The sequence below is a fragment of the Lontra canadensis genome, unplaced genomic scaffold, assembly GCF_010015895.1.
Source record: "Lontra canadensis isolate GAN:19392208 unplaced genomic scaffold, GSC_riverotter_1.0 scaffold58, whole genome shotgun sequence".
NCBI lineage: Eukaryota > Metazoa > Chordata > Mammalia > Carnivora > Mustelidae > Lontra > Lontra canadensis.
In genome coordinates this window covers 6,165,510-6,191,119 of record NW_022631052.1, presented here as the reverse complement: position 1 = coordinate 6,191,119, position 25,610 = coordinate 6,165,510, and the positions used below count along the sequence as shown (strand labels likewise).

Sequence of the window (25,610 nt, the reverse complement as noted above, 5' to 3'; positions counted from 1 at the left end):
CCCTCGATTTTCTCATCTGTCAGACGGGGTAATAAGAGCACCCACCTGAGAAGGCCATGGTCAGGAGTGAAGGAGGGTCTAGGGCTCAGGGAAGGGGCTGAGCATGGTGCCTGGTCTGGTGGGCACTCAGTCAGGGTCGGCTGCTGTCCCATTATCACTGGAGCACAGGAATCAGGGCAAGGCCCGTCATTGTGCAGGGTTTGGAGAGGAGGTGAAATAGTCAAGAAAGTAAGAAGCAGAACATATTTTGTGTGTGTGTGTGTGTGTACCTTATATATAATATATATTATAAGGTATAACATAGGTATAAGGTATAATATATAATATATAAAATATAATATAATATAATATATATAATATGTATAATATAGTATAATATAAGGTATTTTCAGGCTCCTTTTCTTCTCAATGTTAGTATCATAATCATAATAACAGGCGACATCTGTCGGGAGCCTGCCGTACCCCACACCCCGTCCTAAGTGTCTTGGGGGAGCCTAATGAGTAAGGACACATGTTAGCCCCTTGGCAGTTGAAGAAGGGGAAGGAACTTTCTGAGCGTTCTCCAGGGAGGAGTGGGGAAGCAGGACTCCGCAGTGTTTGCTCACCCCAACCCCCAGTTTTGTTACGTTCCACAGACACTTCTGAGCACGGAGTCTGGCCGCCGAGGGGCTCACGTGTGTTGCTGCTGTTCCTTCTCTTGGGGACTATTCTTTGATTCTTCCAGGTGGTTTTTAGGAAGGAGACCCATCAGCAGACTTGACAGGGGTGCAGTTTGGTGAAAATAATGCTTTAAAAAAAAACAAAAAAGACTCTATTTATTTATTTGAAAGAGCAAGAGCGCAAGCAGGGGGAAAGGCAGGCAGAGGGAGAGGGAGAAGCAGGCTCCCCACGGAGCAGGGAGCCCGACGTGGGACTCGATCCCAGGACCCTGCGATCGTGACCTGAGCCGAAGGCAGACGCTTACCGACTGAGCCACCCGAGCGCCCCGAAGATCACACTTTTGATCTCCCATCATCTTCCATTTCTGGCCCGACTCTGCTTGTCTGCCGGAGGCCTCCTCCTCCTCTCTGCCCACGGCACCCCGAGGTGTCTCATCCCGAGGTCCATTTGCCCACCCTGCTCTCGTTTCCTCAGGAAGGAGAGAATAATGACAAGTTCTTCACCCACCCCAAGAACGCCAAAGCGCTGGCCGCCTACCTCTTCGCACACAACCACCTCTTCTACCTGATGGAGCTGTCCACAGCCCTGCTCCTGCTGCTGCTCTCCCTGTGTGAGGCCCCCGCCGTCCCCGCGCTCCGGCTCGGCATTTACGTGAGTGTCCGTCTCCGTGGCATACCTGATGGAACGTTCTGGAAGGGCACATGCTATGAGCAGATGTAAAACAGAGCAGCCCGGTGGTGGGGGAGGGGAGGTCATAGAGGCCTCAGGAGCCACAGTGGATCACCAGTCTTGCCTGGGGTCCCTGCTAAAATGAATGCACCCCCCACCCCCTGTGATTTGGTTCACTGGTAAATTCCAGGGAGGGATGAGCATCTGATTGCCTCACTTAGGACCATGGGCCACACCTTGGTTCCCAGGGAGCACTGCACCTGATGAGCCCTGCCATACACCATCTCCAGCCTCGGGCAGGGGAGAGGGAGACAGGGGGCTGGTGATGGGCCATCTCCCCCACACACTTTGGTTGCAGGTCCATGCGACCCTGGAGCTGTTCGCCCTGATGGTGGTTGTGTTTGAACTCTGCATGAAGTTGCGGTGGCTGGGCCTCCACACCTTCATCCGGCATAGACGGACCATGGTCAAGGTGATGGGTCCATCTCTGTATGGCATTTGTCTTCCACGTTTCCGTCAAGCCTGTATCCCCAGTTTGATTTCACATCTCCCATAGTCTGAGCCCTGCCCTCAGAAGTGTGGCCCCCGGGCCCGTCCTCGCCTTACGGAGCCTTGCTCCAGAGGTCATGGTGCTGCTAACAGGAGTCACCGGGATTTGGCATCTAGTGTGTGCCAGGCCCTGGCACAACAGCCTTTGCGGGAGACGTGTTATTCTTCCTAGTTTACATCCTGCCACCCAGATGAGAATGGGACCTAAACCCCAGAGGCTCAGGATTCAAACCCAGGTCTGTCTGGCCTCCAAGCCCACGCTGAGCAGGCCAGTAACCTACAGCTCTCTCTGTGCAGTGAGTGGGAACACGGCAGAGTGCGCTTTGCTGCGTTAAAAGCACGCACACTTGTCCAGGAGAATGTGCCCAAGGAATGGCAGATCAGGAAGCCCTGCCCAGTGGTGTGGGGCGAGCCGAAGGCAGAGGTTGGGCAGATGTGGCTGGGCAGAGTGGCAGCCACTCTGCCCATCGACCTGCTGGGAGCTCTGCCTGTGGCTTCCTTCTCCTGGGGCCACACGCCTGTGTCAGCAGCCACCGGGCTTGTCTCCAGGGGCTGCTGAAGTCGGGGGAGGCCCAAGAAAGCTGGAGAGAAGGGAAGGGCCCGAGAGGCCCAGAGTTGGCAGGACCTGGCCGGCCCTCTGTTCTGGGTATTTGGGAGGGGGGCTGGGTTGGAGGGGCTGATGGTGCTCTGTGCCTGTCTACCCCCAGACCTCTGTGCTGGTGGTGCAGTTCGTCGAGGCCATCGTGGTGTTGGTACGGCAGACGTCCCATGTGCGTGTGACCCGGGCGCTGCGCTGCATTTTCCTGGTGGACTGTCGGTACTGCGGGGGCGTCCGGCGGTAAGGCCTGGGGAACGAGATGGTTGCTATCCTGGCCTGGCCTGAACCTTCTGGGCCTGTGGAGCAGGACCCAGTGAGTCAAGTAGTGATAAGATGAGTCCTACACGGTGGGAGAACATAGCACGCTCACTTTTCCCAGCCGCTCAACCCACATGGAGCAGAAGGCGGGAATCTGCTCAGATTTTGGTTTCCTGGCACTGGGTCTGGGGCTCTCCCCTGTCTTACCTGCAGCCTCCTGGGGCTGGCTTCTCTCTCTGAGCTCATCAGTTGCTCAAACACAGCAGTGGCTGCAGCCCAGCTCCAACTTGGCAGGCTGACACCCCCACTGAGCCTGGGGGCTGGACTCAGTCTGCCCACCAGCCTGGAGATATGCGTAGTTCTGAAGGATCCATCTGGAAAATCTCTTGGCTGGGACACAGTTGATGAGAGCAGACTAGCGGTTCATTCTTCAGGCCCATCCTCAAAGCTGGAAGCCAGTGTCCCAGGAGCCAGTGGCTCCAAAATGTCTCTGTGCATCCCACATCCCGCTCAGGGAAGCTTTGTGCCCGAAGCCGTGCACTTGGCCTTCTGGCCTTCCGGCCTTCCCTCTGTCACTCTCAGGGCCCTTGTCTTCTAGGGCTCCATGAGCAGGGAGAGGGGCTGCATGTGCTGCACCTGCCCCGGTCTTCCCCGTCACCTCCTGAATGCAAGTCCTCTGGGAAAACGTGAAGCATGATGTCACAGACCAGGGTGCAGTGGGACTTAGTGTGTGAATCAGGAGCCCCAGGTCCCCGTCTCGCCCCTGGAGTCCCAGACAGCACTTCCCGCTTCACCCCTTCCTGCCCCGCTCTCTCCGCAGCAACCTGCGCCAGATCTTCCAGTCCCTGCCGCCCTTCATGGACATCCTCCTGCTGCTGCTCTTCTTCATGGTCATTTTTGCCATCCTTGGTGAGTCCCTGCACCCCAGGACCCGGGCGGCCCCTGAACATCAAATCCGCGGTTGAAGGAGCATTGACTTTGACAGTGTTAAAAGTCCAGAAAGGAAAAAACAAAACAAAACATCCAGAAAGGTCTCACAAGTGGTTCAACTCCCATGACCTTCAACTTAGGAGATCCACTATTAGGAATAAAACGGGAGCCATGCTGTATCTTTCCGCGAGGTCATTCCCTTTCCCGTCAGAGCTCCCGCCTGACCTAGGCTACCATCGCACACATGTATCTCTATAGTTACGCTTCCTGTTTCCTTAAACCACAAGTAAGTGCGATTGCTTTGCATATTGAAGCATCTTACATAAGTGATCACGTAATGTGTGTGTGCCCTCCTGCGAAGTTTTCGTTTTCACTACTACACATCACGCTGCTGGGAATGCTCACACCATCTATGAGAGTTTGTCCAGGGTGTGTGTCTGGGTCGGGAGCATGTGCACACTTCAGCCTCCCCAGGTTCAAAAGCAAGATCATGGCCTTTCGAACCCTGGGGAAGCCTTTCCTCTTTAGATAAGGCCAAGTATTAATGTGACAGCCACATCCAGACACAGGGCTTAGACAGTAGAGACCCTGGAACATGGCTGGGAAGCCTGGAGTCTCTTCTCTGGTCTTGGGATGGTGAAGACAGGGGAACCAGAGAGCCCTGCCTCTAAGGCCAGCGCCTCAGGCCCTTCTGATTGCTGTGTCCTGAGCCATTGGCTCCCGCGTCACCTCCTGCCCTCCCCCCTACCACCCCTGGTCTCTACAGAATTCCCTTTCTGCTCCAAGGGGGCTACTTCTCCTGAGGTCAGAGTCTCTCCCCTTTGCCCACTCAGAACTTCAAGGATTCAGGGAATCTTCAGAATTGTTACTTGGCTGTCCTGTTCCCCACACCAAAATTGCAAACCAGCAGCCTGGTTTCCAAGTCCAGCCTTGGTCTGAAAATGTTGAGCCAACATTTAAAAATCAGATTTCTTGCCTGAAAATACAGATTTCCAGCCTTGAAAATTTTTTGTCCTTTTTTTTTTAAATCAACAAATTGGAGATGGAATTGTCCTATAACATCGTATTAGTTTTGGGGGCACAACGTAACGACTTGATGCTTGTGTATATCATGATCCCCACAGTAAGTCGTTAATGTCCATCCCCATACAGTTACAGTTTTTTTTCTTGTGATGAGAACTTTCAAATAGATGATATATGATCTACTCTCTGAGCAACTTCCAAATGTATGATAGTGTTGTTAACTAGCCATCGTGCTGTACATGTGGCCTTTTCAAACAGTAGACTCAGTGGTTCTTGGGTCACATTTCCAACGGGCAACATTTCTGCCATGTCCAAGCACACCTGCTCCTTCAGACAGAGCATGGAGTGTTTTCCAGAATGCCCGAGTCCCCACCACTCCCTGATGCTCTCCCTTTGCCCCCCTGTGCTCGTTTACATTTGTGCAATCCTTTGATGTCTGGGTTGGGGTCCTCTGCTCTAACCTTTTTTTTTTTATGTTTTCTGCCACCTTCTAGGTTTCTACTTGTTCTCCCCTAATCCTTCAGACCCTGTAAGTAATCTCTGTACTTGTTTTTCTTTTTTTGTTGTTACTTTTCGTGTTTTTAAAAATTTTTTGTTTGTTTGCTTGTTTTTAGAGAGAGAGAGCACATGCATGCATGGGAGGGGGGGCAGAGGGAGAGAGAGAATCTTAGGCAGTTTCCACGCCAACGTGGGGCTTGATCCCATGACCGTGAGATCATGACCTGAGCTGAAATCAAGAGTCAGATGCTTAACCGACCAAGCTATCCAGGCATCCCTATCTATTTCCTTTTTTTATGTGGGGCCTTTCCCCTCAGGGGAATGTTTGACCACGGCCACATTAGGAAGGTCTCTCAGCATAATTTATAGTGCTGGAAATCTCCTGTCACCCATACTTGAACTGCTCCCTTCTTTAAGCGCCGAGGGAATCCCCCTTCCTGCCCTTGAGACACGTTTCCAGGATCATAGTCCCAGTCAGTTGTCTGCTTCTGCCAGAAGCACAGAGGTCAGGAAGGCAGAGGCGGCTGGACTCCGCATTTGCTCCTTCCTCTGTCCTCCTCAGGATTCCTTGGGAGGAGGCAGAGTTGGTGGGATGGGGAGGGGAGGAGCAGGCCGGGGCACTCCAGGTGGCCCGTGGCAGCCTGTTTCTGGTGCCAGTGCATTCTTCTGCCTTCTTTCCCTACAGTACTTCAGCACGCTGGAGAATAGCATCGTCAGTCTGTTTGTCCTTCTGACCACAGCAAAGTGAGTGTGGGCTCTGCTTGGGCCTGGGCCCTCTGCCGCACCCCCAGGGTCTTCTCTTTTCAGCCAAGAATGTTGCACACCTGAGCGCAGACAGGTGCCCGGGGTTGGGGGTGGCCCCATGAGCTCGGAGCCCATGGACTGAGAGGAGGGAAGGCAGAAAAGAGAGATGTCCTCTGGGAGGATGGAGAAAGGGAGAAAGATGTGGGGCCCTGCAGTAATGCTCTGCACATCCAGTTTCCCAGACGTGATGATGCCCTCCTACTCCCGGAACCCCTGGTCCTGTGTCTTCTTCATCGTCTACCTCTCCATCGAGCTGTACTTCATCATGAACCTGGTGAGTGAGCATACGTCTCGCCCCCTTGGAGCTGCTATCCCAGCTGGCACAGCCCTGGGCACTGAGGGGATGAAATAGAGACTGCTCGTGGCCTCCTTTGGAGAGGGGTCTCGGGCCGTGGTCAAGTGTGGCGTGGCAGCAGACGCCCTGCCGGGACCTGAGTTCCGCTGCTTACAGGGGCGTGGCCTCCCCAAAGTGGTGCTGCTGAGCTGTTAGCGCTAGAGCCGGCCCGCTAGGTCAGGCCACCTGGGGCTGTTTGTTCTCTGGCAAGCGCGTCAGAATAACTATAAAAGCTGGTTGGGGCACCTGGTGGCCCAGTCCGTTGAGCGACCACCTCTTGATTTCAGCTCAGGTCATGATCTCAGGGTCATGAGATCCGCCCCTCCTTCCCCCCCTCCCTGCATACACATGTGCTCTCGCTCTCTCTTTCTAAATAAATAAACAAATAACTATGAGCCCTGTGGCCAGGCACTGGGCAAAGTGCTTTATATATGAGGATTAAATGATTTATCACAAAACCCCTGGAACTACTATTACGATTCTCAGCATACCAACGCGGAAACGGGGGGCCAGAGCGGCACAGTGACTTGCCCACAGCCGCACAGCGTGGGGTGGCCCAGTGAGCTGGTCGGACCGCGGAGCCCCGCTGCACCCACGTGTCTGTTTACCCCCCCACCCTCCACCAACCGGGAGCCATTAGAAAAGCCAACACAGGGCACCCTCTGCTCAGAAGAATGTGATGTCTCCGCGTACACTGGGAACTTTGGAGGTGTTTGCCGAGGCCCATTTGGCCACCAGGAAGGTTCCTGCCATCAGCAGGTTGCCCCGAAGAGGAGGCCGTCAGGCCCACGTCGAGAGCACACGTCAGTGCCAGAACTATCAGAGACGCTTTATCAAGTGTTTATTTTTTTATTATTTTTAGTTTTTTAAAAGATTTTATTTATTTGTCAGAGAGAGAGAGAGAGGGGACAATTGGGGAGTGGCAGGCAGAGGGAGAAGGGGACCTCCCTTCAGTCCCAGCCCGATACGGAACTCCATCCCAGGACCTTGAGATCATGACCCAAGCCGAAGGCAGATGCCTAATGGACTGAACCACCCAGGCGGCCCCTGGGTTTATATTTTATTATTTTTTAAGATTTTATTTTTAAGTAATCTGTACACCCAGTGTGGTGCTGGAACTCACAACCCTGAGATCGAGAATCATATGCTCTCCCAGCTGAGCCGGCCAGGTGGCCCAAGTCTTGTGATTATTTTTATACTTGCAAGAGCGTCCTTACCCTGCTTCCCACAGTCAGGCCCAGTGTAGAAATGGAAAGCACTTGCCCTGGGGCAGACTTGTGAAATGTCCTAAAAACTGGAAGTCTTAAAAAGGAAAATATTTTCCTTTTTTTAATTCTTTAAAACCAAAATGTTGGCTATCTATATATGTGTTATAGTTATGTACTGTTGTCAGTTTAGAATCATAAAAATATATTCTGTGTGACTGATTTGCTTCAATTTGTAACATATTTAGAGCTGCAAAAATCTAGGGCATGGGTCAGCAAACTGCAGCCTCCTGGCCAAAGCCAGCCCACCGCCTGTTTCTATAAATAAAGTTTTATTGGCCCACCGCCATGTCCATTTGTTTATGCATCATCTGTGGCTGATTCCGTGCTACAGCTGCAAGGCTGAGTAGTTTTAACAGACACCATCTGGCCTTCAGAGCCTGAAATATTTGCTGTCTGTCCCGCTATAGAAAAAGTTTGCTGACCCTCCCTTGATCTAAAGGGGAATGATGGTGGACCAGTTCAAAGGGATGGAAAAGACAAGAGAGTTTCCCTCAAAATATTTTTGAGAGGAAAAGAAAGTGTTTCCAAAAAAGCCTTCTTTGAATTCTGCTCCCGCCCTCCCGGTGCCCTTTGATAATTCAGACTGTATCATTAATATGCCAGCTCTGGAATTAGGCAGTCCGAGAATGTTGTGCCCTGGAGGGCAAACTGCCCCACTGCCCTGATTTCTGGGGCCATGCATGGAGCCGTGACTCACAGGGAACAAGGGGGGCTGGCGGGAAGAAGCATCCTGTGCAACCGTTCTCCTTCCTGTTTGGAGGTTGGGATGGACACAGGCTCTCTGGCCATGATACTGGGCCGAACTGGGTGTAGAACCCTGTGTGTTCTCTCGCCGCTTCCCCTTAGAACACTGCCCAGCCTGTCATGAGCTTGGGTGGAAAGGAGCACTTGGGGGAAAGTAGAATAATGACTTCATGTATCCAAAGAGAGAAAACTTAGAAATAGCCGTGGATGGCCTTCCCCTGCTGATGCTTAGAGACAAACTTCCTATATAAGGGGCAGGTGGGAGGGTCTTCTCAAGCCCCCGCTTCTGGGGTGGCTGGAACTGCCCAACCCCTTGAGGCCCCACCCAGCAGGGGAGCCAGGTGCTGTGTTCTTTGCTCATAGCTTCTGGCTGTGGTGTTCGACACCTTCAACGACATTGAGAAACGCAAGTTCAAGTCCTTGCTGCTGCACAAGCGAACCGCCATCCAGCACGCCTACCGCCTGCTCGTCAGCCAGCGGGTAGGGACGGCTGGGGTGGGCCTGGCAGGGGAGAGGTTCCTGCTGCCCCTCACTTGCCCCGAGCAGCCCCCGAAGCATGGCAGGGCCAGCAGCCAGGAGTTGTGCCCCTGGGAGAACAGGGAAGAGCTGGGTGCCCTGGGATCCCTTGTTGTCCTTGGGCGTCTCCCCAGGGAAGGGGCAGGCTGGGCTCTGCATCTTCCTGCGTTCACACGGCTGTCTGCCCTGTCCCTGCAGAGGCCCGCTGGCATCTCCTACAGGCAGTTTGAAGGCCTGATGCGCTTCTACAGGCCCCGGATGAGTGCCAGGGAGCGTTACCTGACTTTCAAGGCCCTGAATCAGAGCAACACAGCTCTGCTCAGGTAGGACTGGACCAGGTGGGGCTGGGTGGCCAAAGGCGCTTGTGACGGGGAGCTGCAGCGGGCAAAGGCCCCAGCAGGTGGGGGGCAAGATGCTTGTAGAGACGAGTTTTCTCCACAGAGATTCTTCTACATGTAGATGGTATAGTGCATCAGGTTTCTTTTCACAAGTAACAGAAGTCCACCCAAATCCAGTTCAAATCCAGTTCAAGCTGGCTTGACAGAAAAGGAATGCACAGGCTCATGAAATGGACCGGCCCTGCCACTTGCTCTCAGCCCTGAGTGCAGTGGGGTAATGCCTTGCGAGCAGAGCCCCAGGGCCGGGTGGGCGCACACGCACACGCGCACACACTCACACACAGGCTCTCAGCCCTGAGATCTGCATGGGCAGTCTTGGTGTTCCAGACTGTGGACGATCAGAACCCTTCTTTCTGGGCAAGGAAGCGGGCCAGCTTTAGAAACAGGAGTAACTGAGCTCCGTTTGGGCTGAACTCAGCCCCCAGTGTTCCATGAGGTCCTCTGCTAGCGGAGGCCTGTCTAAGAGTTACAGACATCCGGGGGCGATGAACGGTGTCTGTGGTCAGTGTAGACGAAGCAGATTCAGTATGTGGGGCCTGGAGGGAGGAGATGAAATGCCCCCAGGTAAGGGTCCCTGGGGCCCCAAGGTGCTGAAACTCACAGGTGTCCTACTGAAGCTCAGAAGACCTGAAGCTCAATGGGAACAGGTTCTGATTTTTTTTTAACCTTTTCATGTTGCTTACAACAGCCTAAAGGACTTTTATGACATCTATGAAGTCGCTGCCTTGAAGTGGAAGGTGAGTGCTTGTGCGTGTGGGACCAAAGACCAGAGAGTCGGAGAGGGAGTGGGGCCAGCTGTTGGGGGGTGGCGGGGTGAGCCCCACTGCCCTGGAGGCCCAGCTCCTTCCCCGCTGGAGCACCTCAGCTCTCACCTTGGTGCCCCGTACTGCAGGATTATAGGAGGCCCCCCACGTGCCCTGACAGTTGCCCCGTAGCTTGTTAGGAGCACTGAATCTCGGGTAGACCCCATTGGTCATGGACATTGGGCAAGTTACCGAACCTTCCCAAGGCTCGTCTGACCCGGGAAATGGCAGAACAATGATCCTTAACCTACAGTCAGTCACCCTCAGGATTACACGAAAAGAAGGCATGTGCGTGGCTCCACTTACAGGCTCCATGGACAGTGGCATCACGGTCATCCCTGAGTGTTTTCATTGTTCCCCAAGTTAGCCAGGGGCGCAGGGCAGGAAAGCGGCAGCCTGACCCCGGGGGCAAGGTTCTGCTCACCATACCTCACACCCCCTCTCATGGCCCTGTCTCCTGGCCAGGCCAAGAGAAATCGAGAACACTGGTTTGATGAGCTTCCCAGAACAGCATTCCTCATCTTCAAAGGTAAGGTTGACCTGAGTATGACAGTTGGGCAGCTGGGGACAGATGGAGGCTTCCAGAGACCATAGACAAGCATTTGAAGAGCCTGCTCCCTGGGTGTTGTATATACGTGCGTCTGGATGTGTGCCTACCAGAGGCAGACAGTGCGCTCACCCCAGCAGGCAGGTAAGTGCAGTTTTTAAAAAGGTAATGGGACCGCATTATCGATTCTCTACTCAAACCTGCTTTTGGGCCTAATAACGGATTCCAGCCATCCTCCCGTGGCAGGATATATAGCAAGTGTAGACGGTCCCTGACATCATGCTTGCCCAGCATGAAATTCAAAATTCTCAAATCCAAGTGTTGCCCCTTAATTGAATGCCAGTTCTGAAGTTCTGTGGTGGGGTGTGGTTAGCTCTCGGGGGATTTCGAGTGCAAAAAGCCTGAAGCCTGGGTGCGGGCCATTGGGAGTAAGAGTCAGGATGGTGTAGCCTATTCTGTGATTTCTTCCGCAGCTAGGGCTTTGGGCACTACTGTTAGCCTATAGTCTTTAGAAGGTTTTCCATTCCATGGAGTGATAGTTACTCAAGTGGATAAACATAGTCCCGGGTCGAGGCCAGCAACAAGTTAAGGTTAGCGGTGGCCAGCAAAGCTTCGCTCTGCTCCATTCTGGCTCCGAGCTGCCCGGGCTCTCCCCAGAGCAGCTGTTGGCTCTGAGCTCTTGCCCGAGCACAAGCGTGGGGTCGCTCTCAGAGCACGTCCTCCTTCCTCACCCCTGGGCATAAACACCCTGAATGCTCATGTGTGCGAGGTGTGTGGTAGGGGAAAGTGTCCTTGCAAATGGAGATTTCGATGTTAACATGTCTTCTCTTCAAATAGGAATTAATATCCTTGTGAAGTCCAAGGCCTTCCAGTATTTCATGTGTAAGTGTGAAATACCGCAGCTCCAGGCCCCATCCCGCCTGAGTCTTTCACGTTCCAGAAGGTGGAGAGGCAAGGGATTAGCTGTGCCGCTGTGTAGTTGACTTTTTATTACAGATAATTCCAAGCATGTGTAAAAGTGGGGAGAGGATAATGAGTGCCCACAAACCCATCACCCAGGTTCAGCGGCTGTCACCCCATGGCCGGTCTTTCTGTCTGTCTGTACCCACCTCGCTGGGGCTCATCATCCCCTCTCTAGACCTGGAGGTTTTGGAAGCACATTTCAGAACCACAAGAAGTGTTTGGTTGCTCTGTCACTTGAGTCGGTTTCAATCTGTAGGTTTCTCTTCCGTCCCTTTTCTCCATCTTGTGACACTGAGTTGAAGAAACAGGACTGTTCGCCTTCAGTCTGGTTTTTGCATGTTCCTCTGTTGTGTATTTCCTGTCATTCCCGTCATTCAGTGGTTACATCTAGAGCTGCGTTTTCCAGTGTGGTAGCAATTTGCCAGGTGTGGCTATTTAAATTTAAGCAACTAAAATGAAAAAAGCCACAGTAGCTACATTTCAAGTGCGAAGTCACTGCAGACAGCTAATGACTACCAGTCGGGCAGCCCAGAAGAGGCAATTTCCATTGTGCTAGGAAGTCCTCTTGGACAGTACTGATGGAGCGTCCTGATGGCGTTCAGTCTTTCTAAGGAACTCTGGTCCCATTTAGTGGGAAATGGTGTTTAGACACCACAGTTTGAAACGCTGAAGGTGCTCATGGCTTGGAGTTGGTTATTATTTCTAGGCCTTTCCATGGACAGAGGTGGGATTTTGTTTTTAAAGATAAACCATATCAGGAGTTGATCCTGACTTTTCTAATTCAAATCCAGGACTACTGCGTTTTTACCGAACTTCCTCACCCTTTCATACCCAGATCCCACCCCTGGCCCCCTCTGTCTTAAAATCCTGGTTCCCAATACCATTCACACAGTTACTCATTCGCTGTACCCCACAGTAGACTCATAACCATCTTCAGATGGCGATCCCAACACAGTCCAGAGCAACACAGAGACTAGAACACCCCCCCACCAGGGACATATATTCACATGACACATGTTAAAGTCATCTGTAGTAGTCCTTTCTTCATTTGGCAGTGTCACCACCTGGACACACATTTAGGTTTCTTTATTTCATTTTATTTTTGATTTTCAGGGATTGCTTTTTTGACATCTTTGTTTTATACTTATGTAAATTGCCTAAAATGTATTTAAGGATATCTCATTTACATCCGGTCAAACCTCCTCCAATGGGTAACTTTTATTTTGGTTTCTTCTTCCATTATTTAAAAACTGTAAGTAGATATATATGTATTCCTATCCCCATGTCTTAACTCAACGATGGCATACTTCATATACACTTTTTCCCACTTTGCTTTTTTTCCCTTAACCACATATCCCAGAGACCACTCCCCATCGATACAGGGAGATGTCCCTCATTTCTTTCTAGACTTGATACCTCATCGTTTCACGAATGTGTCATAGTTGATCCAACCAGTCTGCTGCTGATCATTTAGGGCATTTCTAGATTTTTGCTCTCATGAACAGTTCTCTAGCAAATAGCTTGCAGGACACGTTGTTTTGTGTTTTGCTTGTCTCATGGGGGTGGATCACTAAGAAGTGGGGCTGGTATTTAAAAGGCCAAATGAATATGTCATTCTGCTAACTAGTTCATGCAGTTGTCTTAAAATCACCTGTCTCTAGGGAAGGGCAACCATTTTGATGTGCAAATGTCTTTTACACTGACATGGAATGGCCTGTAGGATTTACTGAGACCGCTGGTATCTCTACCGCGACATAGAGCATGCTTCTGGAAACCTGTGGCTGTTTTCCGAGTGAGACACTGGTTGATGTAGCTCCTGTGAAAGCACTGATCTATCCCATGGGTGTGTGGAGCATCTCCTGGGGGCTGCTGGGAAAGTCGCTAGGGGGCTACAGTGCTGAGCTGTAGGTTTGTACACCCATCCGTATTTTCTCTCTTACGGGCCTATCTGTTTGCAGACCTGGTGGTGGCCGTCAACGGGGTCTGGATCCTTGTGGAGACCTTCATGTTGAAAGGTGAGCCCTGGCCGGGGGACCAGCCGGTCCTGTGGGCACACCTGCCGCCCCCTCGCCCCACCTGACCTCCCGCCTCTTGTCTCACAGGTGGGAACTTCTTCTCTAAACAGGTGCCCTGGAGTTACGTCGTCTTTCTGACTAGTAGGTTTCTGAACGTGGCTTTGCTAAATTGCTTGTCTGAAACCCTGGCCTGGGAGGGGAAACCTCAGAAGGGCCTCGGTTCCCGTGCAGGCCGGGTGTGGGAGGGGCTGGGGTCAGGCCGCTACTAACTGCCTCCCCCTGTTCCCAGTCTACGGCGTGGAGCTGTTCCTGAAGGTTGCTGGCCTTGGCCCCGTGCAATACCTGTCCTCCGGGTGGAATCTGTGAGTGGACTGCGTGTTTCTTAACCATGGCCGAGACCGAGAGGGCCGTGGGTCCGCTCCCTACACACCCACAGCATGCGCGGTGGTCTGCAGTGGCCGGAGGAGGGGCCAAGGGCAGGACAAGGCTTTTGTCTCCAGGAAGAGTTCTGCGCGTGGCTCTGGGACTTGCCAGCATCAGGCCCTTGTCCTACTCTCTCGGGCCCTCTTTGCACATTCCTCCTAGACATGGCCTCTCTTTTTTTTTTTTTTTTTTAAGATTTTATTTATTCATTTGAGAGAGACACAGTGAGAGAGAGCATGAGAGAGGAGAAGGTCAGAGGGAGAAGCAGACTCCCCAAGGAGTTGGGAGCCCAATGCGGGACTCGATCCTGGAAGTCCGGGATCATGACCTGAGCCAAGGCAGTGGCTCAACCAACTGAGCCACCCAGGCGCCCCTAGACATGGCCTCTTAAGGGGCCTTAGGCTGGCTGGCTCTAACTAGTCATTTAGTCCCTGTGCCCGTCGTCGACAACTAAGCTCTTTGCTCCTCCGTAAAAACCTTGATTCCATCAGAGAAGGAAGCTCCCCCACCCACTTCGGTCAGCCGCTAGCTGGGGGTGGTAAAGAGACCCGAGCAGCTCTCGTCCCCGTTCCAGAGACCTCCAAGGCCACTTACCATCCACTTAAGTGAACTTACCCACGAAATTAGGCTATACTCATGAGGCCTGGGTCTTGACAGAGGAGAATCCAGGAAGAGCAGTAGAGGGCTGAGCACCGTGCTGCCTTCGGGGTCTCCGCGCATGTCTGCAGGGAGGGAAGGCCCCCTGTCTCGAGCAGGGTTGGCTGTCTGGCCTTGCGGGGAATCCAGCTGCTCATCCTGCCCCTTCCCTCAGTGACCTCATCGGGGTCAGAGGTCACCCATATAACCCAACATCTGCCGTTAGACCAGTGCAAGACCTTTGAGTGTTGGAGGGGGAGGTATTTCCTGGGCATTTCTGATCCCCGCTGTGTATGCTGTGCCTGGGGGTCCAGCCAAGCCGGCCTCAGAAACCCCAGGGCAGTAGGAAGCTGCTTCCTGAGCTGTGCAGCTGCAGGCTCTCACTCTTACTGGGGTCAGCATGTGGGTTCCCTGGAAGGCAGCACTGAGAACAGGGCTGGGGAGCAGGGAGCACGGGAGGGAGGTGGGCCCGGGCAGGCCAAATGGACCTTGCTTCTCCCTCTCCCTCCCAGGTTCGACTTCTCGGTCACAGTGTTCGCCTTCCTGGGACTGCTGGCTCTGGCCTTCGACATGGAGCCCTTTTATTTCATAGTGGTCCTGCGTCCCCTCCAGCTGCTGAGGTGACAGGGGCCGGGGCAGGGTGGGGAAAGCCTTGGGACTGGTCTGGGAAGTGGCAGGATGGTGCCAGAAGATTCACAAGCCTGGTGTCAGAGACGCATCCCACTGTGGAGGCACCCAGCTGCTGTCTCCACTTGTGGGGGCGTGCGGCTTGCCCATCTCCCCACTTCACGGGTGACGGTTGTCTGACTGTGGAAGGGAAGCATGGCCCGTGGTGCGGGTGACCTTGGCCTGCAGCCACAGAGACACACGTGCTCAGGGTCATAAACCAGAAGGCCACAGCCTCTGAGGGTGCAGGGGGATTTTTGGGGTCCCCAGGGCTTTCTGGCACAGCATCTTGTCAAGAAAAACCCTCCCTGGGTCTCCGCTTTTCTGCAGAGGCGGCTGTGGGGCACTAGTAAGGCACTACTCCATGGAACCCCCTTCCCACCTGGGGGTCGTGAGCTCTTGGTATCTCCAGTGGATTATGGTATCCAGCCACGATCCCATACGGGTCCTTCCTGGGAGGAGAGGTGGACGTGGGCATGGCGATCGGGGGCAGTGTTTCTATCTAGAAGAACCCGCAGCTCTGTGGTGATGGCCACAGGGGGGATGTCTGCTTCCTCCCCACACACCGTGGCCCTTTCTTGGCCACCGAGCCGCTGTGCCCCCGGTTCCTCTGCAGGCATGGCTTCTGTTCCCTTCTTGCCTCGCTGTGCCGGGTGAGCCCTTGTCTCTCTCCGAGCCTCCTGGTTCTGTTGCTGACCAGTGGCGAACAGCCACGGCTGCCTCTTACACCAAAGAAGAGGCTGGGGAGATGCCCCCGGGCCGGCGTCAGGGTGGGCAGCAGGGCTCAGGTGGGCGAGAGGCCCAGGCCGTCCTCCCCCGTCTGTGCTGGGGGTGGGGGCTGCGGCCTCTCTGAACGCCACCCGGTCTCTTCCTTCAGGCTGTTTAAGTTGAAGAAGCGTTACCGCAACGTGCTAGACACCATGTTTGAGCTGCTGCCCCGCATGGCCAGGTACCGCCCGCCTCTCAGCCCCCGGGGCCAGGCGCCGCGAGGCTTGCGCCCCCAGGGGGGCAGCTGGGTGGTAGTCGGGGGAGAGGAGGCGGCCCGCAGAGGACTGACATCGAGGGTCTGACGGGTCTCCAAGGAGACTGAGCTGTTGACCACCACAGGTCTCCCTGGTACCACTTTCCTCCACTGACCTGTCTGAAATACTGAGTAGGGAGGGCAGGGAGCTGTCCACTCACTTACCACCTGTGTCTACATTCACAGGTAAGGGGTCACCTGTGAGTCTACCTTCACAGGTAAGGGGTGAATCTCTGGTAAGGGGCATCTGTTAATAGAGTCCTGGCTCGAGCCGTTTTTGACCCCAGACCTGAATCACGAGGCCCCTTGCCTGCAGGCACTTTCCAGTCGGTAAACCTGGCTAGGGGCATGCCTGTCCATCAGTCAGCGCAGTGGGTCTGAGGACGCGGGGCTGCTGGAGGCGCCGGTCTCTCCTGCCTGGCCCCCAGTCACCCTGTCCCTTCTGACCCTCCTCCCCAGCCTGGGCCTCACCCTGCTCATTTTCTACTACTCCTTCGCCATCGTGGGCATGGAATTCTTCTGTGGAATCCTGTACCCCAACTGCTGCAAGTGAGTACGCGGTGGCCCGCCCACCCTGCCCGCCCCCGGGCAGCCCGTGTTTCCCGAGGCCCCAGGCCAGGACCGGCGTGCTGCCCCCAGCCCCTCTAAGCGGGTCCCCCGCAGCCTTGGGGGCCGCAGGGACACGGTCTCTGAGCCACAGCACCCTTCGAAGCCCCTGGAATCACTTTGCTTTGCTTTCCGGGGCCTTAGTTGAATACAGTAGCCACGTGAGGGACCTGGAATCAGAGGGCTGTCTCCGAAGCGAGGACATCTGAACAGGTTTCCCATCCCCTTGCCCTTGCCCTTGGGGCTGAGGTCTGAAGGCCGCCCCTCAACCGGGAGGCAGACACATCGGCTTGGGCCTCCTGGCAGCATTAGGCCATTGGACACGCACGGGAAGGCCTTTGGGGGCCGGGGTAGAGCGTGGAGAGCACAAGCTCCCATGACCCCTCCCTCCTCCACGCCACCACAATGAAGGCAGTGTGCTCGGACATTCATTCTCCAGGCAGTGTTCTCCAAACTTTAGCCCATGAGGCCTCAAGCACAAACTCCTTCCAAAGACACGGGCAGCCGTTTTGAGTGTCAGGCTGGGCTCAGAACCAGACTGAGAACAGCGGGCCACAAACTCCACAGTGGGCCAGAGCCCCCAGGGCAGCTGCCCAAGGCCCAGGACTCTGCATTCTGAACAAGTTCCCTGGGGGCCCAAGGACCAGACACGTGGAAACATCGGCATGAATGTTAACAGAGCCGACAGAAAGGACTGGAAGGAAAGCTGCAAATAAGCTCTTAGAACAAGGGCAGCCTTTGGAGCAGCCTTTGGAGCATCCCGGCCTGGTGCTGGGGCGAGACTGGCAAGGGGCTTTCTCAGGGTCAGCGGGGTCACTGTCCAGCACCCAGGCCCCAGAGCAGATCGCAGGTGGGGAGAACGAGGGGAGACACTGCCCTTCTCTCCCTCCAGTGGCTGGGAGGGAGATGGCTTCCCTGGTCAGAGCAATGCCCGGTGGATGCAGATAAGCAGGGGGCAAGCCCAGGAGTCCCCAGCAACGCCCAGCTGGTGAGAGGAGCCAAGGGCCACCCTTGAGCCAGGAACGTGGGTCGGAGAGCTGGGGGCTGGGCCAGGACGGCGGCTCCCGGGTCAGAGCTTGGTTCACTTAAGCGTTTTGTCCTCTGTTGAAGTGACCGATTTTCTTGTGACCTTCCCTTCTGCCCCTCTGTCTCCCTGGCCAGTACGAGCACTGTGGCCGATGCCTACCGCTGGCTCAATCACACCGTGGGCAATAGGACTGTCGTGGACGAAGGCTACTACTATCTCAATAACTTTGACAACATCCTGAACAGCTTCGGTGAGTGCAGAGGCCACAGGCGGCACAGTCCCCAGACCCACTGCCTGTGTCAGTCACCGCGGGCCCCAGACGCGGCCTAGCAGAGCTGTCTGAGGCCTCCCGGGTCCTCTGGAGCCTCAGCGGGGCCAACCACAGGGAGGCCGGGCCAGATCCCAGCACCCACTTAAACCACCAGCTTTCGTTCTGGGGAGCAGAGAGCTCATGCTTTGCTCTGAAGGGGACAGCCTGAGGCCAGGGGACCCACCCCCAGTCAAAGCCCCACAGTTGCAGGGTGGGATAGCCACACCAACCTGCCACAGTGCCCTGCACTGGCCCCAGCTCAGGTCCACACAGTGCTGCTCCTGAGTTCTGTGGAGAAGCTGGGGCAGGGGCAAGGGCAGGGATAGGACATGGCTCAAGAGGAATGGGAGCCCCTCACGGCATCCCAGAACCACAGCAAATCAGGTCCGAGTGCTCTTTCCCCACCGCCCGACCCCAGCCCTGGTTCGTCCCAGGCTGCTGAGGCAGCGGGCACGCCCTTTGGGAGACAGGCCAAGCTGGCAGCACTGTGGGGTGGGCGCTCAGTGAGGGCCTTGGGACGTACAGCCCACTCTGGCAGATGAGGACGCCATCATTTAGCTCTGTGGTACCCCGGACATGTGGAGAGAGGCCACTTGAAACAGACTTGGAAAAAGTGAGTCTCATTCTCGCTTCCTTTTGGCAGTGACCTTGTTCGAGCTCACGGTTGTCAACAACTGGTACATCATTATGGTAAGGACCTTGGTCAGCTCCTGGGGGCATCCTCCCGCCGTCCTCTGAGGCCAGCTCTGCTCTTGCCTGGCCCCCGATGGGATGTATCGCTCTTCTGCGCTCTGTCGGGGTTGGGGGCCTGGGTCACACCGGGTTGGGGTTCTGCCCAGAGCCCACGGTGCAGGCTGGGCCCCAGGAGCCACCCCTCTGCATTTACATCCCTGCCCCATGCGTGTCCCCTAGTGGCCTGGAGATGCCAGTTAGCGTGTGGGTCTCTGGCCTCGCACCGCTGTCAAGGAGCAGTGTGGCAAGGGTTGTTAGTTTTTGTTTTTCATTCCTTAAATTCTTCCAAGTCTTCTGCCCCTGCTTGGGACAAAGACTGCCCGTGTCAGTGGTGAGCCCTGCCACCCTGGGGAGCGTCCAAGGCTCATGCAGCATGGAAGAGTTTTTAGACCCTGGGAGTGAGGGCCACCCCCCTCCCCCTTCCTGTGTCTCCCACAACCCCAGGCAGATCGGGCAGGGTCTTTAAAGAGCATGTGGGGGACTGTGGAGTGGCCCAAGTGCACAGTGACCCGGCCCCCCACCAGGCGCTCACTCACTGGCCACCTCCCCGTGTCCCCAGGAAGGCGTCACCTCTCAGACCTCACACTGGAGCCGCCTGTACTTCATGACTTTTTACATCGTGACCATGGTAGGTCCCTGGCCACGCTCTCTGCCCTTCAACACTCAGAGTCTCCAGCCGCCCCGCCTGGTGGGTGGCCACCGAGGGACGAGGGGCCGGGACTGGGGTCAGCATCTGACCGAGCTCGGCCGGGGGCGGGTCCTGCAGCAGCTCACGCACCCCTTCCCGCTCTCTGCGCCCGGCCAGGTGGTGATGACCATCATTGTCGCCTTCATCCTCGAGGCCTTCGTCTTCCGAATGAACTACAGCCGCAAGAACCAGGACTCAGAAGGTCTGTGCGAGCAGCCGTGGCCAGAGCCTTCCCACAGTCTGCCTGGCTGCCCGGCTGTCTGGCTGTCCAGTCCTGCTGTCTGGCTGTCCAAGCCCACTGTCTGGCCGTCCAGCTGTCCAGGCTTCTGGCATTTCAGCATATCTGTCTGGTTTATCTGTTACAACTCTCATGTGCATTGGTTTTCAAATTCTTGTTTTTTGATTTTCAAATACTTGCTGATTGGAGAAGGCTCTTGATATCATGTTCAAAATAAAAGCAGTCCATGTCCAAGATTAGAAGAATCGCAGAGCAGAGACAGGCCTATTGTGAACACAACAGCCTTCTGGCTATCCTTTCCGCTGTGACCTCCGCATCTCTAAATCACATGGTCACGGTGGGGTTCTAGATTGAAAGGGTGTGAACGCTGCACCAGTGGCTCCTCCTCCTGCAGCTGGATGACCGCAGCTCCAGTAATGGCCTCGCCTCTTCCAGGGTGCAGAGCTTTGTGCGTACTGATCCTTCCAGATTCTCCATCAGAGCTGCTACAGACCTGTTCTTTGTTTCCAAATCTGTCTTATCAGGCCATCTGACCATTTTGACTCAGAGACTCCCTGCCCAAACCCTCTGTCCCCTATAAGCTGCTGGCCCAGCCAGCATCCCCCGCATCTGCAGCAAAATGAGGGAAGGGATGTGCGTGCCAGACAGTGAGGGTTTGGGGTGGGGGGGCGCCATGCTGATGCAGGTTTTCTCAGAGAAGGAAACTTAGGACGCCTGCCGGGGCTGCAGGGAGGACGGCCGAACCAGGCCAAGCCAGACTGGGGGGCTCTGAGCCCCAGGCTCCTTCCCAGCCCTGGCCTCCCCTCCCACAGTTGACAGCGGCATCACCCTCGAGAAGGAAATCTCCAAAGATGAGCTGACTGCTGTCCTGGAGCTCTACCGGGAGGGGCGGGGAGCCACGTCCGACATGGCCCGGCTGCTCAAGGTCCTCTCCCAAATGGAGAGGCACGAGGTGAGGAGCCGTGGGGCCACCTCCGATAGAGGGGCAGGTTTCGGCTTAGTGGAGGGCCTGCCCCGCTTGGGCCCACTCCAAGCCTCTGCTCTTTTTTTTTTTTTTAGCAAAACACCGTGGTGTTTCTGGGACGGAGATCAAGGACCAAAAGTGACCTGAGCCTAAAGATGTACCAAGAGGAGATTCAGGTAGGAGCGCCCCTGCCCCTACTGCCTAGACCCTCCCAGCTCCTGCCTGGGGGTGGGCCTCCCTGCTGCTGAGCGGGATGCCCCCTGTCCCTATCCTGAGTGTGCAGGTGGGGAGGCTCCTGTGGGGATCGGGGCCATCCATTGCAACCGCGGCCAGTGGTGTCTGGGACGCAGGGCTGGGTGGAGCTCTGGTTCGGCCGTGAACCCTCGGCCCTTCCCCATCACGAGCAGCTCTCCCATATGGCCCTGCTGCTTGAGCATTCTCCAGAACCTACCCCGATTCTTACTCTGAGCCAGAGTCACAAGTGTGGCATGCACAGCAGGGGACGTCGTGGCCAAAAGACTGCAGGGGCCTGCAGAGCTGGCAAGGGCAGGGCTCGTTGGAGGGGGCGGCCTCTGCTCAGGGCCATCAGGTTCTCTGTTTGAGGTTTTTGTTGTTGTTCTAATTTAAGAGAAGGGAGAAGTCAAATTTTTTTAAGTAAAATTTCCCCATCTTTCCACATCAGCAGCTAAGTAAACGAGCTTGTGAAGCACCACGGGGGCCAACGCCCCACATCCCCAGCAGAACCCCACAGAGCGCAGGCCGCCAGCGCGGCGCGAGCTCTGCTTTGGCTCTTCTCTTCAGCCTCCGGGTCCCAGGGCTCGGGGGAGGGTCTCCCACGCCACCCATCGTGACTCTGCAGTTTCTGGCATCCTCAGAGCTAGAAATCCCTCTGTTTCCACGGGGACAGTGATGACCACTGCCCACGCCCAGAAGGCAGGGAGGCTGCAGCTCCCCCAGCTGACTCACACAGTCCTGAGAACACGCACTCAGCTGCTGTCCTTTGTCCTCTGCCCATGTGTCCCCTCCTGGCCTCAGTGCCCCCCTCTGTACAGTGAGGGGGCACAGAAAGAAGGCCATCTGAATCTTGTGTAAGCTCTCAAGTTCTGTGGCTCAGATTTTTTGAACATGTAAGTCAGCTTCTCTGATTCCTTAATCACCTGAACACCCGTCTCTGAAAATGTCAGACGACATAACAATATGGGTCTTAGGCGGGTTAAATTTTTTTTTTTTGCAAAATCATGTCACGGCCTTACCTGGGGGGTACCAAAAGCAACGTGGGAGTTCGGAGAGGCCCTCACTGTCTTCCAGCTTCATAAAACTACTAAGCCTCGGTTTTCTCAGGTGTATCTTGAGGACACGGTTCCTGCCGAGCTCAAAAGGGATAACACCCGGGAATCCCTTTGTGAAGGACAAAAGTTTATGTTCACAACCAAACAGAGGGTGATGATGAGTACCTGGGCTTTGCTTAAAGAGATGCTATGTGCCAAGGAGAACATTTATAAGGAGGCTTGCAAACCTCTAATCAATAAGGGAAAGATTTCACAGTAATTTTTCTATCCGGGCCGTATGCAGAATTCCCAGCAGGTCCGGGGGTGTCCTGAGTGAGGCTGGCTCCCACTGGCCGCTGTGTACCCCGGGCAGTTGGGGGGGTGCTCTCCGGGCTGGGGCAAGCGCGGGACTGGCGGGGAGGGGTGCAGGCTGCTCAGTGCCCCGTCCGCGCTCTGCTCTAGGTGTGGTACGAGGAGCACGCCCGCAAGCAGGAGCAGCAGGAGGGACCGCTTGGCGGCAGCGGCCGGGGCCCCACCACCCAGCAGCTCCCGGGCAGCCGCCAGCGCTCCCAGACCGTCACCTAACTCCAGTGCGCAACAGCCATCTCGTCTATGCAATAACGCAATAGTATTATTTTACTACGACGTATGGAAAAAATGTGTGTGTGTGTGTGTACACGCACACGCGTTCATATATATGCACATATTTATATATAGGAAGAGAAAAAGACAAGATGGGGCTTGGTGTGTAACCACCCTGCCCTGTTTTTCGTAACCCCAGAGGTCACTTTGGTTTAAGGGGTCAGGCCGCCTGTGAGCTCTTCCTAATGTGGAAGGTTCCAGAAGGCCTCTTCAGAAGACCACTTGGATAGATCCTGCCGATCTCTGCGGGGCTCGCCTTCAAAGTGGGTCAGCCCTCCCTAGGCCAGATCCAAAACGTCTTCCCCATGCTGCTCTCACACTCGCGTCCCAGCTGACGGCTTCCCCACTAACTTTCCCTGCGGCCTACGTCACGGGGTGTCTGTGGCCTGTGTTAGGGACACAACCACTTAGGATGTGGGTTAGTATTTCTCTATATATGATAATATAATGGAACATTCCTTCGGGGGACCAGTGCCTAGGACCTAACGGATAGCGTAATCAAGGGGTGTGATCATACCCACACGGTCAGATCTCGGCCAGTGCTGGGCAGTGCGAGAGTGTGCGTGATTGCACAAGATTGTGCGAATTTCACATCCCAGCTCTGTAAGTCTTCCCTCCCATACTTTCTTTGGTTTAACTCTTGCGGCTGCAGATCCTTCTAAAATAGCCTCCTTTAGAATCTCAGGAGGAGAGCAAGCAAAAGGCCGGGCTGATGGCTTCCGGACGCATTCCTGAGATGGGCTTTCTCCACTTGATCCCTTTTCCTTGGGATTACCTTGTTGCAGCAGAGAGACATCTCAGTTAACACGGGATTCTGCTGAAGACAATGGCAGATCCTTCACACTGTGCATTAGGTTCTGCTGCTGGAAAGGGGTGCACAGAGCTGACACTCACCCGGGGGGGGCGCTCCACAGCAGGCCTGCGCCTGAGCCCCTGCTGGTCCACTGGGACAGCTCCCCCCTGCCCCCACCTTAAGCAGTCCCCTCTGTGGATTCGTTCCAGGGTTTTTCACTGGCACAGCTAGCTTCAGGTGAGCCCTTGGTTAACCGAGGACCCCCATATCTTGGGTGGGGGGGGTTCTCCTGAGGTCAGCTTGGTTGGGTAGGACCGGTGCTTGAATCCAGAGCGGACGTTGGGGTGGGCAGCCCAGTGAGCACTGTTGGCGGCAGCAGAAGCAGGGTCAGAGCAGAGGGAGTTCTGGTTCAGCTCCGCTGGGCTGCAGACCTAGCATAGGGCAGGAGGCGGAGGCGCTGGGATGAAAGGGGTCAGCAGGGGGCAGGGGCATCCTGGTCTAACCCCAGCTTTCCAGATGCCTCCACTGCCTCCCAGGATTAGGAAGGTGGGTGGGCAGAAGTCTCTCCCTGCCATGCCCTCTTCCTAGCAGGGCATAGCCTGATCCCAGGGGTGCCATCCTGGTGCCCCGGAAGGGCTGATTCCCAGAGCCAGCACTGCAGAGCTGTGCCCCTCACCAAGGCAGGAGTGGCAGGCGTTTGTTTCTGTTTTTAAAGCACAGCCCTTTGGGGAAACAATGAACCAGGGAGATCCCCATGGGGCATCAGGAGACTGGCATTGTCCTCTCTGGCTCTGGAGGGCCACCAGCCAGCACACGCAGCTCTGCACCGAGCCCCAGGCCAGAACCCCTTCCTCTCCAGAGAAGGAACTTTATTTATAATTTGCACAATTGGGTGCCTTTTAGCCTTTGTGTGTTGAAATGGGTATTTTGGAATCAGGAGTCAAGGGATAGCTTTCAAAGGAGGATAGGTCCTCTGCCCTGAGTGTTTGAGCTTCATTCTAGTCCCTTCCCCTGATGAACCAGGGAGGGGTGCCAGGGGAGTTCAGGCCCCTCGTGTGGGGGTGGTACCAGCCCCAGTCCTCTGAGAAAGACCCTGATTTTAGCTAGATGGGATGAATGCAGTAGCCGTTGCGCTGCAGGCCAGACTCTGGCCAGTAGTGGGCGCTTGTCATTGAGGCTAAGGACAGCTGGCCCCTTGGGGTCACCGAGGCCTGTGAGATCTGAGGGACCTGGGACGTCATCCAGTTCAGATGCCCTCTCACCATCCACGTCCTAGCCAAATGAAACCAAGGTCAAACCAACCTGCCCTTGGCCATAATGGCAATATGCCCCTGTCCCGCTTTGGAGGGATACCACCTGGTCCCTCCTCCTCGCCTCCCTCCCCGCACCCAGCCTTACTCCACACCACGTGACAATCATTTTGTATGGATAGCGGGAGCAACACTGTAAGGTTTTGTACATTGGTGATTTGTTACATAGAAAACCCACTGTGTCTCCAGTTTTCTGGCATATTAATAAAAAAGCCTCTGCTTTGTAAACGTGGCTGCCGCCTCGTGAATTCCCCCAAGTGACGTTCTATGGGTTCCGGTACCGTGGGGAAAGGTGCGAGGTCCCATCGACAGTTGTTCCCGACCCCACCTCAGGCCCAAGCCTTTGGCCTTGGAACCAACCCCTCCTCCCCTGGCCCAGGTAAGGAAGAACCCATAAGAGATGGGTGTGCTGCTTTCTGGACACTTGAAATATTTAATAATTTTTTCACTGGAAAAAAAGACATTTGAATCGCCTTGCTGCTGCTGACAGAAGGCAGTCGGGCAAACTTAGAGCTGCTTCTTGAAAAGGCAGGTCCGTAGCTGACAGCGGGAAGGCACTGGGGAGCACCCGCTCTGTCCTCCCTAGAGCTTCCGGGCATTGGCACCCCGGCTCAGGGCTCCCCCTGAGGTAGGACAGGGCATGGTCCAACTGATGGCTGTTGCACAGCTGGGGAAACCCAAGGTTCAGGGCACAGAGGAGTCTGCCAGC

The 25,610-nt window shown here is 55.1% G+C and overlaps 1 protein-coding gene across 5 annotated transcripts in view; it reads left to right on the top strand.

Moving 5' to 3' along the window:
- TPCN1 (two pore segment channel 1) overlaps positions 1-25,610 on the top strand; it is a 71,722-nt gene that overhangs the window by 32,832 nt on the left and 13,280 nt on the right. For 4 of the 5 annotated variants that reach the window (XM_032876219.1, XM_032876218.1, XM_032876217.1 and 1 more), the window contains 25 exons: positions 1,135-1,311; positions 1,688-1,801; positions 2,586-2,716; positions 3,555-3,643; positions 5,182-5,216; positions 5,871-5,929; positions 6,164-6,263; positions 8,699-8,815; positions 9,050-9,174; positions 9,938-9,986; positions 10,518-10,581; positions 11,437-11,481; positions 13,521-13,577; positions 13,665-13,718; positions 13,867-13,939; positions 15,149-15,256; positions 16,180-16,251; positions 16,783-16,872; positions 18,091-18,206; positions 18,910-18,956; positions 19,558-19,626; positions 19,804-19,888; positions 20,737-20,876; positions 20,984-21,064; positions 22,619-25,133. In XM_032876219.1, the coding sequence (XP_032732110.1) occupies positions 1,135-1,311; positions 1,688-1,801; positions 2,586-2,716; positions 3,555-3,643; positions 5,182-5,216; positions 5,871-5,929; positions 6,164-6,263; positions 8,699-8,815; positions 9,050-9,174; positions 9,938-9,986; positions 10,518-10,581; positions 11,437-11,481; positions 13,521-13,577; positions 13,665-13,718; positions 13,867-13,939; positions 15,149-15,256; positions 16,180-16,251; positions 16,783-16,872; positions 18,091-18,206; positions 18,910-18,956; positions 19,558-19,626; positions 19,804-19,888; positions 20,737-20,876; positions 20,984-21,064; positions 22,619-22,741 (2,220 nt within the window). In that variant the 3' untranslated portion in view covers positions 22,742-25,133. Of the gene's footprint in view, positions 1-1,134; positions 1,312-1,687; positions 1,802-2,585; positions 2,717-3,554; positions 3,644-5,181; positions 5,217-5,870; positions 5,930-6,163; positions 6,264-8,698; positions 8,816-9,049; positions 9,175-9,937; positions 9,987-10,517; positions 10,582-11,436; positions 11,482-13,520; positions 13,578-13,664; positions 13,719-13,866; positions 13,940-15,148; positions 15,257-16,179; positions 16,252-16,782; positions 16,873-18,090; positions 18,207-18,909; positions 18,957-19,557; positions 19,627-19,803; positions 19,889-20,736; positions 20,877-20,983; positions 21,065-22,618; positions 25,134-25,610 lie in introns of those variants that run through there. The other variant, XR_004384855.1, reaches the window with a different exon arrangement.